Source organism: Colossoma macropomum, unplaced genomic scaffold (genome assembly GCF_904425465.1).
Source record: "Colossoma macropomum unplaced genomic scaffold, Colossoma_macropomum, whole genome shotgun sequence".
In the NCBI taxonomy this organism is placed as follows: domain Eukaryota; kingdom Metazoa; phylum Chordata; class Actinopteri; order Characiformes; family Serrasalmidae; genus Colossoma; species Colossoma macropomum.
In genome coordinates this window covers 10739269-10757481 of record NW_023494803.1, presented here as the reverse complement: position 1 = coordinate 10757481, position 18213 = coordinate 10739269, and the positions used below count along the sequence as shown (strand labels likewise).

At 40.2% G+C, this 18213-nt stretch overlaps 1 protein-coding gene across 1 annotated transcript in view; it reads right to left on the bottom strand.

Annotated features, from left to right (window-relative positions):
* Positions 1–9629: 9629 nt before the first annotated feature.
* The window catches only part of slc18a2 (solute carrier family 18 member 2), a 37079-nt gene continuing 28495 nt past the window's right edge, over positions 9630–18213 (bottom strand). Inside the window, 4 exon segments of the mRNA XM_036593356.1 lie at positions 9630–9920; positions 14222–14355; positions 16015–16134; positions 17495–17558. Of these exon segments, the coding sequence (XP_036449249.1) occupies positions 9816–9920; positions 14222–14355; positions 16015–16134; positions 17495–17558 (423 nt within the window). The 3' untranslated portion in view covers positions 9630–9815.

The following is an 18213-nucleotide window of genomic DNA, read 5'->3' as shown; positions in this document are numbered from 1 at the left end:
GGCTTTTTGACAACATTTAGCTGATTTCATGAGTTACCACAGATTTACTACTGCAATAAGATTTTTTTGTCCTTTTGTGCATCATTTTGTTTCTATTATGAAGGAATACTTTGACCAAAACTGGTAGCTAGCAATGAATTAAAGTTATTAGCCAGCAGTTAGCATAACAGTGCAGTCTAGTGAATGTCTTCTATGCTAATTAGCTAAAAGCTTACATGTATTGCTAGTCATGGTGCTGGTTTTGCTAAACAATTGTTCAACACCTTTTAAATTAAAATTCTTTAATATTTGGATTGTATTTAACACCAGTTAATCCATTGTGAATTCCTTCCATGACTGTTAATTAACCGCAAATTTTCATGTATTTCTAGCCGTGCAGCCAGTATTGGTGAAACATTAACGTTTAACTTGAAACTATGATTGATTAGTTTATTCTATACATGAAACTTTTACCCCTTTATTTAATGTTAGCCTGTTCATCAAAAATGTTATGTTTGTTTATAGGCTACTGAGCACACGGCAAGATCAGGTGTGAAAATCATTCTGAATTTGCTAAATCCAAAATCTGAGTTTAGTCATTGATGAATGATTGAGTGTTCATTGAAGGTTCAGGAAAGCCCAGCACATTACTGATGATGTGAGCAGATGGATCCCAGTGAAACCGTGGCGCTCTAACTGAGATTGGCACTTTGATCAATAATCGGAAACGCTGGTCTCCAGCCTCGGGCCTGTTTACTAAAGGAAAACTCGATGTGTATTTTAAAATCAATAGAACCAATTAGCGCATTAATGAATCGTGTTGTAGATATTGGACATCTTAATGTGTCCAAAGGACATCTGAGGTAAACAAGCTTAGGATCAATCTGAAATGGCTTTGTTCTTAACACCGTGCTCTAGATAGGATAGTGGTCCACAAATATGTGCATGAGGGCATTTTGATGTTCTCAACATATGCTTGTCATGCCTGCGGCATCTGACCTAAACTTGTTTTATTGAGCTTTTATTGTCTTGGCCATGTTGTCGGTCAATTGCAAGTTCGATACCTTGTAAGTCCAATAGAGCGTAATTGGCCTCACTCTCTAGCCAACATGGCCGCCTGTTATGGGTGATGTAACAGTTAGCAGTTAGTGTTCTCCTCCAAACGTGTTGAGCTGCACAATGACGTTGTGTTAGCAGCCAGATGTAGTGGTAAGTACTAGCTCACTCGCCCACCTTGGCAGTATTAAGTATTAAGGTGATGATAGGTAGCTAGTGGAATAGGGCACAACTAAATTAGGGGGAAAATTTAGAAAAAAACAGCAAGAAACTAAGCTTTTTTTTCTTGATTTACATTTTTAACCAAAATGAATATTTACTTAATGTCAAATAAAAGAATGGACTCAAAAATTGGATTGGACCTGCCACGACAAGGTAACAAGGTCACACCTCTTTATATAGCTACGGTGTCCTTAAGGGCCGGAAGGCTGAGGTTAGCTTTAGCATTAGCTAAAACAGTTGCTAATTTAGCATACTAAGTTATAAGCATTAACTGATATTTATAGCTGAAGTAAAAAAAAAGCCACTGTGCTACAGGCTAATAAAAACAACCCAGTTAGCGTTATAGTGTTACTTTTACCTCAGCCGTCAAACTTAATCATACTGAAAACCATCATTTTATCTTTATTCAACACAAAATTTGCACCATTTTGTTTTTAAGCTCTTAGCCAGAAAAAAATGAGCCAAACAAGTAAGATATCCAGACAGCCAAGTAGCTTTTTCTGCTAATAACTTTAGCTTTTAGCTTCTTGTCCTCATCGACTGGGTCATTTGGGTAATACATTCTCTCTGTTGTAATGATTTTAGGACAGTTACCACAGTTTTGCAGCTACAATAAGATACTGGGCTTCCTAGCAATGATGTTGTGCTACGGAACCCACCTTCAAGCTACATCACCAGAAGGGAGTTGTTCTAGTCTTTAAACCCCAAGGGAAGCTCACACTAGAGACTAACTGCAGGTGCTGTAGGAGGTGAGCAGGCATGTTTACCACAGATTTTTGTTGTGTTGTCGTGTCCCTTTAAGGGTAGGATGCGAGTCTGTGCACCATCATAGAAAAAAGACAAACAAATGCACAAAACAGGAGCCAATTTAATACTTTATTCAACATTTATTTATTCACTTTTTATTTATTTATTTTTTCGGACATTTGTCCCACCAACTACTTACATGGACCTCATAGTGTTACAGACTTACAGTTTGAATCCTGACTACAGGACCATCTACAGGATATAAAACCATCCTCACTGCGTGGAGGGTAGAGTTAACATACGCACAAACAGAAGACTTACATGTATGAAGGCACACACCAACATTGGCACATACACACACGCGGTCGAACCCGCGAGACAGACCTCAGAGATACAAAACAAAAATAAAGAACACAATAATCCGTATTAGTTTGAACTGCCGGGAAACTGTACGATGATCATCGTGAATAGAGCAAACCTCTACGCCTTCAACCAAATGCTGGCTTGATGCCACTTTCTATTGGGTATGAACCTGTTCAACAACTACACACGTAAAAAAACATGGTTCTTCAAGGGTTCTAGCTCTATTTAGAACCATTTCGTGCTTATATGTTTTTTACATGGTGAAACTGTTCTTCCATTTGATGGAGAATGTGCCTTTATAGCACCAAAAATGGTTCTGTTATTGTTACAATTTCAAGCTTGTTACAATAGCAGAACCCTTTTTGGTGCCCTATAGAACCATATACAACCATTCTCCATCCACCCAAAGAACTATTTTACCAAAAATGGTTCTGTTATTGTTACAATGTCAAGCTTGTCACCACAGCAGAACCCTTTTGTGTGCCATATAGAACCATATACAACCATTCTCCATCACCCCGAAGAACTATTTTACCAAAAATGGTTATGTTATTGTTACAATGACCATGCAAAAAGCATTTGAGCATGAAATGGTTCTATATAGAACTCATAGATCTAAATAGAAGTGTTGCCTTTGCTAAAGAACCCTGGAAGAACCATCTTTTTAAGTGTGTAGCCTTACATTGTAAAAGCTGTACATTTTTTACAAGATATCTTGACAAACAGCAGATGAAAGACTGTCATGGCTCACAAATTCCCATGTACTGTAATTGGAAATGGCCACTAGCATACCTGCCATACGCTTGGCTGTATCTGAGGCTCAATGCTAATGTTGCTAATAAATGGTGGAATTTATAGCCTAACAAAGACATTATAAAGGAAACAGTTCACTCGTTGACAAATGAACGGGAATGCTCGTAACATTCAACATGGCATCTGTTTATGGGGAAAGTCCCCCCCTTCTATACAAAAAGACAACTCTCCAAAAGACAAGAGCATGGTCTTGTGTGGGACACTGGCGAGGTGGCCAGCAAGTGGATTGACTTTCTACAAGTACTTTGAGGAGGCGCAGTATGCTAGTGAGAATGTGCTAAATTTGATAGCCACTTGGGTGTCACTGGGAGAGGAACCCGTTTAACTTCTCAGAGGAAAAGATTATGTAATGAATGAAGGGTTGCTGAAGGAACTCGTCAAATGTGCTTTTGAGTCTTTAGCATGTGCATAAGTTCCCAGCACCCTCATAAATGGCACCTACTGATGTTTGACCCTAATGTGTGCCAACTAACCCCTCTATTGACAAGGCCACTATGAGCAGAGTGGAGACTTTCAAGGAAATGTACACTGCTGACAAGATACCACTAGAATGAATGGGCCAAGGCTGATATATGGTGTGGACAGGGAGGTGGCTAATCTCGATCAATACTCAGACCGTGAGGTTCTTTATATGGACAGGAGGCCCTCAGGAAAACACCATGGATCAGCTGAACAATAGACTCCTGCCTATATGATCGTTATCTAGAGTCATTTTCCCACCATGCAGTGAAATGCAGTACAACACTGTTACAAACTCGTGATCACGCATTTTGTTGGCATGACCCGTACCTTACCTGAGTACCCGCACTGAATCTGTGGTCTGCACACTTTTGGTTTTGTGTACCGGTGTGCGGGTTTATGCACTGTCTGGCAGGTGTCTGAGTACTGGACTAAGTATGTATCTCAAAGTTCAGTACATTAGTGACATTCTAGCATGCTGTTTTGGAAATACCAGGAAGGAACATTTAACATTATGAGAATGTGTGAAAATCTCTGCTGTCTCTGCACACTTGTGGTTTTACCCACTCACAATATTGTTGCATCATGAATTATTAAACACGGTATCGGGGGGGGTCTCTGAGCTAGCTGAGGGGTTTCCCTCATTAGCCAAGTTTACATGCATCCTAATAATCTGTTAATTATCTGACTAATAGCTCAATCGGTTTTGAGCTCAAAAAAGTTTACACCTCAATCGGAATAGTCTAGTCCGATTGAGGCCATTTGGAATACAATGTCTATTCGACTGGTAATCCTGTAAGTAATCTGTTAAATAGAAGAATAATAGCCGCGTAAACGCCTGTATCTGATTACATTCCCAATGGGAAAGTTTAAGTACGTTCTGCACATGTGCATCACCTCATAGCGAGTTTATGACGTTCAACATGGCGGGAGCAGAAACTGGTCTGCAGAGGAGACGAAGTTTATGCTCTGAGCTTTAAAAGACGGCGGTGGGACGGACGTCCAGCTTATGTGTCTCAGATAATGACATCTTCCTCTCGGCCTTCTATAATAAGTACATGTGAAGTACGTTTTTCTGAGTCAGACGTCATTTTAAGGCAATTAAAAACACAAGCACTGCTCACTGCTGCCCGTCTCACTCTGACTGGACTCACGTGATGCTTGTTGTCATGGTAACGTCTACACTAATTGATACTCTACGCATGCGCATCATTTTGGATCTGATTACTTGTGGTGAGCATGTAAACAGAGATTTTCCATCAGATTTTTGAGGAGAGTGAAAATATAAACACCTCAGTCTTCATCTATAATCAGAATGTATTCAATTGGATTGGCGAAAAGTCTTTGCATGCAAACACAGCCAACACAACATGGGTGGAGTAGTGGGAGAGTGAGGCTAAACACGATCATTTGGTGGGTGGTGTTTCACAGTGATGTAGTCAAAATCAGAAGACATTTTTGAGACGGGCAAAGTCATTACATTTTGATGGAAGGGGTGCCAAGCACACCTAGTCGTGAGAAATGCCTAGAAATCACATGACCACCATGCAAGAGAACCCCACCTGCTTTCACAGTTCTGTTGTTTGATGGGGTAGTTGCTGTACTGTGCTGTACTGCATGGTGGAAAAATGGTTCAAACCATGGTAAAAACTGTATTTTTACCTGAATAACAATATACTGTTTAAAAGATGAAAAAAACTTGTCATGTTAATAATTTGTTATATACAGTAAGTACATATGCAATTTAGATTCAACTATAATCAGCAAAACAAGGTAATTTTAGGTGCTTTATTTCAAGTATTTTGGTAGTCTCATTGAGCTAGATGTGATCTCGTAATGGTAATATCTGGGGACGACTATGGGAAATGCTAAATGTGGGCAGGAAGGTAGAGTTATTAGGGTGGGAATAAACTGAGCATGAAATTTGTAAACCAATCCAACACCTCATGGAGGCCGTGCTCAAAGTAGGGCACGCTGGCTAACATTGTCAACACTGTCCGACAGACTTGCTGTCATTAACACATGAATGTAACACAAGTTAGCATGGCTGAAAAGCCCCCCAAAAAGTGGCAGTTAAGAATGTAGATGTGAGTTAAGTTTATGAACACATGCAGTAAAAATAAACAAGAGAAACAGTTCCATTAGCTAACAATAGAGTTTCTCCAGCCAGCTTGTTTTGCAGGAATTTGGGGGCGGGTTTTAGAGGGGCACACTTCTGTTAGCAGCCGATTTCAACAATTTAACGCTAAAAGTCCCAAGTTCAATATAGTTTTTTAATATAACATTCATGTTTAGTATCATACAAACATTTTTAATATTTGTATGATACTAAACTTGAATGTTATATTAAAAATCCAGCAAAGCCTGACTGAAAAATATTTTTATATATATATATATATATGTATATATAAAACACACAACTTAAAGCCCACCGATCAGATCTGAGAGCTGTGTGGGTGTGGCTAATGAGCAGCTTGACTGACAGCTCTCTGTCCAACACTCCTAGCCTGCTCCGCCCCTCATACAGAACTAAAATCACTATCCAACTTTGATGTGGATGCTAAGGGGACGGAAAATGTCACTGATGTATAGACGGACGGACAAAAATTAGAGAAGCGTTACTCAAGATTAGTTACCAATTTACATTGAGAGGAGTGAAATATGGTCAACTATATATCGGTCATTTATTGGTCATTGGTCAATATTCAAAGTATACTTAGCACATGTTTACTAAGATTAACCTGATTAGAAAGAAAACACAGATTTAGGTTCCCTGGGTCTTTATCCTAGTCTATGTAACTGGATGTATAGAACACTTTGGCTCTGTGAGACCAGAATTTAGGTATCCTGAAAGTTATAAGACATTTGTAATCTACCCATAATATTTTTTTTGGCTTCAGGATTTGATCACAACTTGAGGCACAAGGCATTCTGGATATTATGTTATACACTTGTCATTTAGAATCATCTACAGCTCTTTATATACTCAGTTTGAGCATATATTTTTGCATTTATCTGCAACCGAATTGTTTTTACATTATTAAAAACATTGATTCCAAGATGTTGAACGATAGCGGATGTTCCTCCTGTGTTGGTATAGAGCTGTGTGCGTCAGTGATGTTTCTGCAGTTTGAATGAATGAGGAGCACATGGCAAACCTGCACGCACACAGCTAACACTGTCCACTCCACCGCACGCCTGATCTGATTAGACGATGGTGGATGTGCTGTTTGTTTAAGACTCTGGCTATAATCATATCACACCTTTCTTTTTCCAGACCTCCTGTTCTATAGCTTCGGCCGTCACAGAAATCAAACTTCCTCCGGTGAGCCGCATGGACGGGCAGCATGAGGCAGTCAGGCGGCTAATGAGCTGGTAAAATGGTCAAGAAATTGATTTTGTGAAACATTTGTGGTGATTTTGGGGTGGGCAAGTTTGAAGTTTTTATATGATATGAACCTTAGCTTAAGGTGCTTAACACACATTTTTCAAAAAGGAAAATAATGTAGAACAACTCATCATAAGACATTTTTAACAAACTCAAAGCTCAATGACTAACAGTAAACATCATACTTATTAAAATATAGATATATACTATATACACTTATAAAATGAAAATATACTCTAATTAAGCTGAGGTACTGATTAAGCAAAAAACTTTACAGCAGTCGTTTTATTACTGAATTTGACAATGTGACTATTTTTTTTCTCCATTCTGTGATAGATATTTGGCAAACTGATCCCAACACAGTACGTCATTAATAACTTGTTTATAATCAGGGCTGTCAAAGTTTAACTCCACTAAGGTTTAACATTGTTCATTTATTTTGGTAACAGTGGTGCAGGATGAAGCCCAGCTGCAGAGCGCGTATGTTGCTGTGATAGAACCTGTGACTATAGACCTCTTATTCAAATCCAGCTTTTAAATGTCTTTTAAAGCGATACCTTCAGCACCTTTAACAGACTGCGCTGGACAGTGCTTGTGGGAGTTCTCCGGATAAATCAAACTAACTGGTGGAACTCCAGTTCCCTAGAGAGCCTCCACTGTAACAAGAACCCAGAGCTGTATGAACAAGAGCGAGAGGCTACAATCACTCGTTGACTGTATATATGATATATACCTTCATTGACTGTATATACAATATACTGTATATGATATATACTTTCTTTGACTCTATATGATATATATGATATATACCCTCATTGATGGTTATACAATGTACTGTATATGATATATACTTTCATTGACTCTATATGATATATATGATATATACACTCATTGACTGCATATATGGTATATACCCTCATTGACTGTATACACAATATATATGATATATACATTCGTTGACGGTATATATGAAATTTACCCTCATTGACTGTATATACAATATACTGAATATGATATATACAATCATTGACTCTATATGATATATATGACATATACACTCATTGACTGTATATATGATATATACACTCGTCTGTATGTGATATAATCCCTCACTGACTGTATATATGGTATATACCCTCATTGACTGTATATATGATTTTTGAGCAAATATGAATAAAGATGTGATTATTTTGCAGTTAACTAAACAAAACAATGCAGCTGACTGATTAACTACACAAATGAATGTGATTAATCACAATTAACAGCAAAAAAGTATGCGATTACTTGTGATTAACCTCAAAATATTGCAATAATATTAATCATGGTTACTCGCAGTGTTTTGTGTTGTTAGTCACAATTCCTTATTTGAATCATTTGACAGCCCTGTTTATAATATACAATCACATATGAGACCCACGTCTCCAGTCCCAAGTGACTCTGATTTGACGTTCTGAATGAGGAGCTATTTTGTGCCATCAAAACGGGCTGGGATGGGCTGATGTGCCGCGGGCCGGAATGCTTCTATTTTGAGGCGATACTGAATGTAAACATCACACGAACATCCACAATAGGCTCCAAATAGGCTAAAACACCCGCCTGCTGTACCATCTACTCTGTTTATGCTTATGTTTTTGACACTTTGTGATAGAAAATGAAAGCTGGCATGTTGCTCCATGCAGTCTTTGTAGAACAGTCACCTTTGACAATATAAAGGAAACACTTTAAGGCCATTTCAAGGTAAACTGTGGTCCGTTTTAGCCGTCTCAAGATAAACAAGCTCACAGGTAAAGACAGACTTTGTTAACTGGGTTTTTTCAAGCTAGGTTTGTGAAGAACAGCCATCAATACCAAACAGAACAACCGAGCAGCTGTAGTCTCAATTTTAACACGCTGAAAAATGACATTAAATCACACAGCACTGAATTCGACTCGTTTTGAAGCTTTCTAAATAGTTTCTTCATGTCTGATTGTTCACTTTGACCGATATCTTTGGAAAATGTTTGCACTGAAACAAGTTTCAAAGCTTAAACCTTAATATTGTAATGCTGAAGGAGTGCAGTTGACCCTCATGATCACATTTTAAAGCCACAATCAGGGATTTTTGACCAACAAAGCCGTTGATTATATAAAACAGTATATTTATAATATTTAAATTGTTTAAACAATGTAAATAAATAATTGCCAACAGTAGATTTCAGCCGTAATGGGGTGAAATAGCTGTAGAATGAATTGTTGCTGTCATAAAAAAACTCGTAATTCCATTTTTACATTGTGTGAACATTTAAGGACAAATGCACCAGCAAAAATGCTTCATAATTGGTGCCCCTTGTGTTCGAGCGTCACCTTGCCACTTGGAACTTAGTTACAAGCGGTAGTGGTTTAAATCTTCCTCTACGAAATGGGACCCTCAAATAAATTAGAACATTACTTCATTAACAGGCTACTAGCGTATTCCTACTTGTGGCTTTAAAGGTATTTGAAGACCCTGTTTCCGAAGCCTGGCCCAGCACTGTGTGAACAGGTAAGGCTATTGGTTGGACGTGTTTAAAGGACAATGAGAACGGCTTTGGTTTCAGCAAAACGGACGAACGCTAAACGTCACGGAGCGGCGCCGGACAAACACTGGGGACATTTCTCACAAAATCAGCCATGTGGTTCTGATATTCGGATAAAGTCTCTATTCCCCCCACACCTCCTCTTCATTACAACAAAATAGAATCTAGAAGGGCACATACATGGCCGGGGGCCGTGGGGGGGGGGTCAGAAAGAGGGAGGGGGCGGGGCTTAATTACTCCGGACTGTCTGGGTCCATATCGTCTCCCATCTGATAACTGGACCCCTGGGTGGAGTAGGAGCGTGTTCTCATAGAACAGTTAGAGTCCATCAGGATGGCCTGAGAGAGAGAGACGGAAGAAGCAGTGAGATAAAGAAGCGGAAGGGAGTAAGAGACAGACATAAGACAGAGAGAGAGAGAAAGAAAAGAAAAATAAGAGGGAGGGTGAGAGAGAGAAAGAGAAAAGATTAGATAAAAAGAAAAATTAGAGGAAGAGAGAGAAAGAGCAGGACAGAGTCATTCATACAAAGAAAACATAATAACATATATATATATATAATATGTAAAGTTGTCAGATGTGGTGTGAAAAACTTTTGAATGATAATTTCAGGCTTTACAGGGCGACTCGCAGCAGAACATGCTCACCATTTTTCAGTGTGTTCTTTTTTCTCCACACTCAGTAACACTACTTCTTTCAATTTTATTAAACGAATGTTACATAGCGCAGTTTTGAAGGTTCTGGGTTAGCAGCTGCTAGTTGTCAGAATGACAGTAATGGGCGGGCTGTGTTCCAAAGCCTAGGCTGCATTTCTCTGCAGCTACGTCATAGAAGACCGTTCCAAAGTGAAGGGCCCTCCGTAAACAGCCTAGAAATGCAGCCTACGTTCTAAATGATTTCAAGGATGTAACTGATGTATCCTTCCAGACCTTTGGTTACCCACAGTTCTCTGCGCACAAATAATGCGAAGGAAAAAAGAAACAGCACCAGGAAAATGGTGTAACGTGAAGCCATTGGAGCAGAGCTTGTTTTAAAATGTAAGTTGTTCATGTCATCACCTCTCCTGATTTCATTTTGCTTCTTCATGTTTTCACTTCTTTGATGGTGTGGATTCACCCTCCCTCACTTTTTCTTGTGCTAAATAATAAGTCTAATCCTATGTTTGTCAAAATTTGGGTTCTCAAACTTTTCACAGCATAAAACGGTCAGCCAGAACTGGAAGCGATCACTGATTCTTCTTCTTTCTACGTCTTTCAACCGGTGCTACAGCGCCAGAGCCGGTTTATAAGTAGCCTGGCCACTACTTATTTCCCCCGTTATATCAAAAACATGACTGCAAAACGCACCTGCGAATGAGTTCTCAATTTAATCAATTGCCTAGAACTTTTCTTTAATTTTAGAAAGTAGAAGGATGTATTTCACTAAAAAAACAAAGAAAACTCACCTGTATGTTTCCTTTTTTCTACAGCAAATGGGTTTTGGGCAGCAGAACATTAGCATTACTGCTACTGAGTGCTGATTTTTTGGCGAGTGGAGCAGCTCATTGGCTGTTTACGCTCACAGACGTCATGAATGTACAGGCGCCATCTTAAACTCTAAAATTGTCTAAAATTGTTAATAAATATAACAGCTGTGTTAAAATGTTTATGCTGTTCTGTGTTCAGGAAATGATTGTATCCTTTTATAATAAAAATGTTTAAACATTTATAAACTATGATTTTGCGCAAAAACTCCATCTTAACCCATTCATTTTGGACTCACTTGGGAGCGCCCTCTAGTGTTTGAGAAAACCTGAAGACATTGAAGAGTGGTAACTCTCCTCTCTATAAGTTCTCTGACAGCGGCACCAAATTCAAGCTGCCACTTCAATGTAAAAACGCGAAAGGCACCCTCTAGAGCCTCTGGTTTTGGGCTACTGTAGAAACATGGCGCCGCAACATGGCGGCCTCTGTTGGAAGAGGGGCCGCCCCCTATGTAGATATGAAGGGCTCATTCAGAACACAACGATTCAGAGTTACAGGCTATTAAACACTAATGAACACATGGTTTTGTTTCTATATTCCATTTCTGCTAATAGAGCCCCCTAAATCACACTGCACCTTTAAGGTTTTCAAATAATGTATTCGGATCAGTGGTCCGATATTGTGCCTGCAGACGAGGCTCTTGGGGGTGTGTGTGTGTGCGCATGCATGATTGTGCATGTGCGTGTGGTTGGGGATACTCTTCAGAGGCGATGTAGTGCTCTTGTAGAGAAAGAACACGAAGCAGAGCTTTGATCAAAGCCTGCATTCGAGGGCAAACGCACGAGTCCGCTCCAATCACCATCACTCTTTGATCTTTGCTTGAGGGCATCCTGGGCAATCTTTTGTTTGCATCTATTATATAATATAATTTTCCATTTCGGTCATGTTCTATCATGTCAGAGGTTTGAAATCAGGCAGAATAAAGATGCCAAGTGATGTTCTGATGATTATTTTATTATTGACACAGTATTAGTAAGCACGATTGTAGCAGAACAGAAATAATGAAGGCATAAATCAATAAGAGCCGCGTCCTCACAGACCCTGAAGTGCTTTAAAGACGTCATAATAAAATGTCAGGCTGCGGATGAAGTGGGGTCATTCTGCAGAGACAGTGCTGCCCTTCTCAGTGCATATCAGCTTCCACACGGCCAGGGGTTAATCTACTGATTTTAAATACTTCATTAGACGTCAACTGGTTTTAAAGGGCCTGTGTCTTTTTCCTGATGAAAAATTTGTGAGGTTTTAAGAACCAAAAACATCATTTTTCCAAACCTCTTGTTATTCACAGGCTGCTTTCATTACTGTGCATTTAAGCATGATATGCTTTAAAAAGCAAATGTTTGAACACCCCGGCTAAATGTCGCGTGTTGTTGATTTTCTAAATGAAAATAAGTTAACACATCCTATAAAGAGAACACACTAAAATATGGCTAAAATATGGACTAAAAGTTATGTAATTGTTATTAATGTAGTTGTGTATTAGCAAAAGTTATGTCTATTTATTTGATATATTGGGGAAAAATAAATAAAAGTTAAAATGTGTCATACGGAGCCCCGCTGGTGACATCCTGTATAAATAAGGATAATGCGTGGCCACGACTTAGTAAGGCGTGGGAATGAGATGATTAAGTCGTGGCCATGACTTTATAAAGCGTGGGAACGAGATCCTAATGCGTGGCCACGACCTAGTAAGCCGTGATCTCGTTCCCACGCCTTACTAAGTCGTGGCCACACATTATTTTTATTTATACAGGATGTCACCAGTGGGGCTCCGTAGTGTCATAACTTTTGCACAGGTTTTATTTGTTTCCTCATATGTTAAATTCAGCAAAAAAACAGTAATTGTGCATCCAAATGTGCACAAGTAGAGGATTTATTTTCAAGCCACAAAACATAATTTGGCCAAGGGTGCCCAAACTTTTGCATACGCAAATATGAATGACATCTATTCTCAGGTTTCGAGTGATGTCATACTGTATAGTCGCTTCCGTTTTGAGGACTGAATCGGGGGTGACTGTGCTGCGCGATGCCTTCGATTTCCTGTGCTTTGTGAATAATTCACTTGCAAGACGCGACAGAAGCTGAGAATGACGAGAGACTACACAGACCTTTAATTCAGTGCTTTCAAACTCCAGGCTTGAAGCCGCTGCACTGTAGAGTTTAGTGCTTTTCTCTGCTGTTCACACCTCGTTCAGCTGAAGAAGAATTTAATTAGCTAATAATATCAGGTATTTTAACCAGGGAAACCACAGTTATGTAGAGCAGGGGTTGCAGGACTGGAGCTGAACTCTGCTCTAACTGTCCATTCAAACGTCATTTAAATCTCCAGAAACAGAGAAGTAAAGTCATACCCGGCTGTTTGCAGCTCTGTTTATGGGGACAACTGTTTATCTCTCGGCTGATAACATCAGCAAAAATTATCTAAAGGCTAGCATTGTTCACATCCTTGTTAATTAGCTGATGTGGCCTTACCCTTCCTATGACAACAGTGAGTTTTTTCTTCTCTTCATGCAACAGGGGGGAACTGTATAAGGATCGCAGCCTATTTTATCGACTCTGTCAAGGTAACGTTTTTTCTCTTCCAGAGTAAAGTGATTCATTTTAGCCATCTTTCATCTCAAGTTACGTTTGTGTGGAGCAGCAAAGCCAGAAATTTGGTCTCACAACAGAAAAATCACGTGACTGAAACCCTAGGAGATTTGCACTTGGGAGTGAACAGAACATTTTGAAACTATATTTTTTACAAAAGCAAAAAAAAATTTGGTTTTCCTTGACAGTAGTAGTAGTAAAATGTACAGACAAAAGCTTCATTCAGCCTTTATGCCAGCGGCTGCTACTGCATTTAACTATGCTAACATACCTTAGTCCATGTTTATAGATAACAGTGTGTTATACAGTAACCACAGGATCAAGTCTACTGGAGACACTGAACAGCTCCACACTGTTTGAGGCAAAAGATGGTGCACTTAGCACCATGATGCGGTTAGCACCATGCTATCTGGCTCCATTACTAGTTAGCTTCATTAGCCTCATAGCTCCAGCATAGAACTAAATAAGCAATCCTTTGATTTTTGGCTGTGCCACTGCTTTAATATAACAGCTTTAATATAGCGTCTCACCATTTTCTCCTCGTTAGCGGGCGGGTTGCGGAGGAAGAAGCAGAGCGGTGCAAACAGGATGTCCACCACGCCAATGATGGTCATTAGCCAGGGGAACCCAATGCTGCGTGCTATAGCACCACCAGCTGAGGGACCTGCAGGACAAAACACAGACATACAGCAACACATATTACATTTTACATGACACTGTAACATACCGTGGATCTCATTCATTTTCTATGGAAAGTGTTGTGTCTTGATAGATTTAAATGACATCTGCTCTGATTGGCTGCCCTGTATTGTGTCTCGATCAAAAAGCAGTCAGGGCTGAAACACTCCTTATAACTTGTGTTATAATGTGGTTGAGGTCAGGCCACTGGAGTTCCTCCACACCAAACTTGTCAAACCATGTCTTTATGGAGCTCGCCTTGTTCACAGGGGCTCAGTCATGCTGGAACAGGAAAGGCTCTTCACCAAACTGCTGCCACAAAGCTGGAAGCATACAGTTGTTTAAAATGTCTTTGTGTGCTGTAGCATTAACATCACCCTTTACTGGAACTAAGGGTCCTGAAAAACAGCCCCAGTCCATTATCCCTCCTCCACCAAACTTTACTGTTGGCACTGTGCATTCCAGTAGGTGATGTTCTCCTGGCATCCGCCAAACCCAGATTCATCCATCAGACTGAAGAGAGTGAAGCATGATTCATCACTCCAGAAAACCCGTTTCTGCTCCAGAGTTTAGTGGCGGTGAGCTTTACACCACTCTAGCTGACGCGTGGCTTTAGTGAAGGCTTGTGTGCATCTGCTCAGCCATTGAAGTCTATTTTATAAAGCTGCCAACACATAGCTCTTGTGCTGATGTTGCTTCCAGAGACAGTTTGGAACGCTGTGGCAAGTGATGCATCAGAGGATAAATGATTTTTATAGGATATGAGCTTCAGCACTTAATGGCCCCGCTCTGTGATCTACCACTTTTGTTTCACAATGATAGCACTTACAGTCGTCCATGGCAGATCTAGCTGGGCAGAAATATCATGAACTGACTTGTGACAAAGGTGGCATCCTATGATAGTGCTACATTTAAAGTCACTGTGCTCTTCAGTACGACCCTCTACTGCCAGTATTTGTCTATGGAGATTGCACTGCTATGTGCTTGACTTTATACAGTTGTTAACAACGCAGGCTGCTGAAACATCTGAACTCAATAATTTGGAGTGTCCACATACCTTTTTAGTAGGCCTGTGTCACTACAAAGCAAAAACACACTGTAACAGAGAATTCTGGCTTTGTATTTGTGCAAATTTTAACAGGGCAAGTCACCCAAACAGCAGATCTGCCCATATGTTTTAGTTACATACTTTCAAACTAGCTTGCTATTGCGATAGGTTTCTATCTGTCTGGGTTAGGTTACCCTGTCGCACTGCTCTCTTACTCTCCTGCATGTCTCACTTACATTACAATGATTTTGTTCTGGTCACTGTCCAACCACAAACATGCAACATTCCTTCTCTTCTGTTAACTGCTAGCTAGCTTATAGCCTGTTTCGATGTTGTAGATGGTGCTTGCAAAACATAATATACTAAGGCTTGTCTGCATAGTTGGTCATGGGCACATGGTGCCCATTGTAGCTCCGCAACAGGTTATAAGTGATTGTTTTTCTGCTTGGTGGAATAAAACAGTGGCCTTAAACTTGCCGGCTAATGGTGTTCTAGATGCAGATTAAGCCTACACACCAGTGTAGAATCTCCAGTGAAAATCATGTTGATGTGACAGACAGTGTTTTTGTTGATGTTCAGGTTGAACTGGTTCCTTACCAAAAGCGAAGCCCATGCAGAAGGCCACATCAGCGATAGCGTACACACTTCCATACACAGAGACGTGCCTCAGGTCCACCAGGTACCCCATGATCGGCATCATAGAGGAGTCCACCATGCCTAACACAGACACAACACCACATCACGGACGGAAAGATTCAACTGTCACTGACATTTTCACAATTATTAAGAAGCATTCAGAGCCCACACCTAGGACCGATTCTGGGCTCATCTGGGGGAGGGATTAATTATCATTTGTTTGCATTCACACAAGAATTCCATCCCAACTGTGGATCGACTGCACAATTGAAAAATGCTGCTTTTTATTATTTCCCTTGACTGCAAACACTCAAGCAGCGAAGAATGGATCTTTTTGGATGCATTGCATTTAATGAAACTTAACAAGTTGAAGCAGTCACATTACAAAATGAACCAATCACACAACCCCACACACGGCACCAGGGGCAGATAGATTCCACACATGCCATGGACCGCACCAAAGATTGCTGGAAGCAAACCCCAGACCACTGAGAGGACCAGAGGTCAGTACTCTGGAACACTCCCAGGCTCAAAAAAAGCTTTCACACTTGACCAAATGTACCGAACCTGCAGAGCAAGCAGTCCTGGGTCCAGAAAAAAACTCTTTAACTCATAGATCATCTGTGGTGAGGAGAGTCTACTGTTACATTTAAACTCTGTACGTTTTGCAGTCATACTGTTATTTTATTATTAAGTTTTGGTTGGTAACAAAAAAGCTTTAATTCTTGAAATGCCCAATGGAAAATTATCCACTTAGGATTGTTTTCTCTGTGGTATCTAGGTAAATACAGCCAAGCAAGCTCTCCCATTGGTTAGGACTTTAGAAGCTAGACCGAAGGCCTTACATGTTAGATTAACTACCAGTGGGACCATTTTTTGGGGGTTTTTTCCCTAACGTTCTCCCCAATTTAGTCGCTTGCCATTCCACCCATTAGTTAGGACTCCCCCAGTCACACAAGACCACCAGCGCTAGGAGGGCAAGGGCTAGCACAGGCTTCCTCTGAGACCTATGAAATGCCACCGCATCTTTTCGAACTGCCGCTCATGCAACGCCGTTGGACAGTCGAACACGCTCGGAGGAAAGCGCCAACCGTCAGATCTGTTGCGTCAGCTAACAGACGCCTGCACTGACTAGCATCGCACTGAGTGATGGGGGAAGAGGGGGGGCCATCCTTCCCACCCAGAGAGAGCGAGGTCAGTTGTGCTCTATTGGACTACCGGCCAAGGATGGCTGTAGAATCACCAGTGATTAAATTACCAAAAAATGTTCACCAGTGCAGTAACATACTATTACAAATCCCATATGGGTGCTAGCAAAAATTAGCATTAACGTAGAGGGGTTTTGATATTAGGGCCTGAACTGAAGCTCTAATAGTCAAAATTCACCATCAGGCTCAACACAAGACATAGAGAGAGTTAATGCTTGATTGCTGATGCTTACCAATCGCAAAACCGACTCCAAAGTTTGGCAGTATGAGTCCATAGATGTCCTTAGCGAAAGGCACCTGCGAATGGAAAAATATCCATGAAATCAGGGTGATCTGTGCACTAGTTCAAGCAGAACAAAATCCTATTTCCCTCAAACGCTGAAGGTAGAGCTCTAGCCGAAGCCGAGTGAGGCAGTCATGGACGCTGGAATGTTCTGTACTGGGTTCTGACCTCTGCTTTCGTGTTGTTTTTCCCAGGCTACAGAAGAGCTCTAACTGATGACCACTATGTGAACTGAGTGTTCCCATTACTACACACATACACGCACACCGACATTAATCTAGCAAAACATTTCAGAGAATGGGCTCACTTCCTCTCAGACAGGAAGTGAACAGGGCAAGGCTAGAGAGTCTATATGTTTTAATAGAACCTGCTTTTTCTCTCCTCTTCTCTCTGCTGACGTTTAGGAGAAGAACGTTCTTATTACTCTGTTGTTCTGTGCAAAATGAAAATAAAAACAAAATACAATGATGTGCAAATCATTTAAATCCTATATTTAATTAAAAATAGTACAAAGACAACATATAAAATATTGAAACTGAGAAATCTCATTGTTTTTAAAAATATATGCCCATTTTAAATTTGATGCCAACAACACCTTCTCCTTATTTAATTGTCTAATTATTATTATTATTGTTATGATTGTTAACAATAATAATAATTTATCTTAGC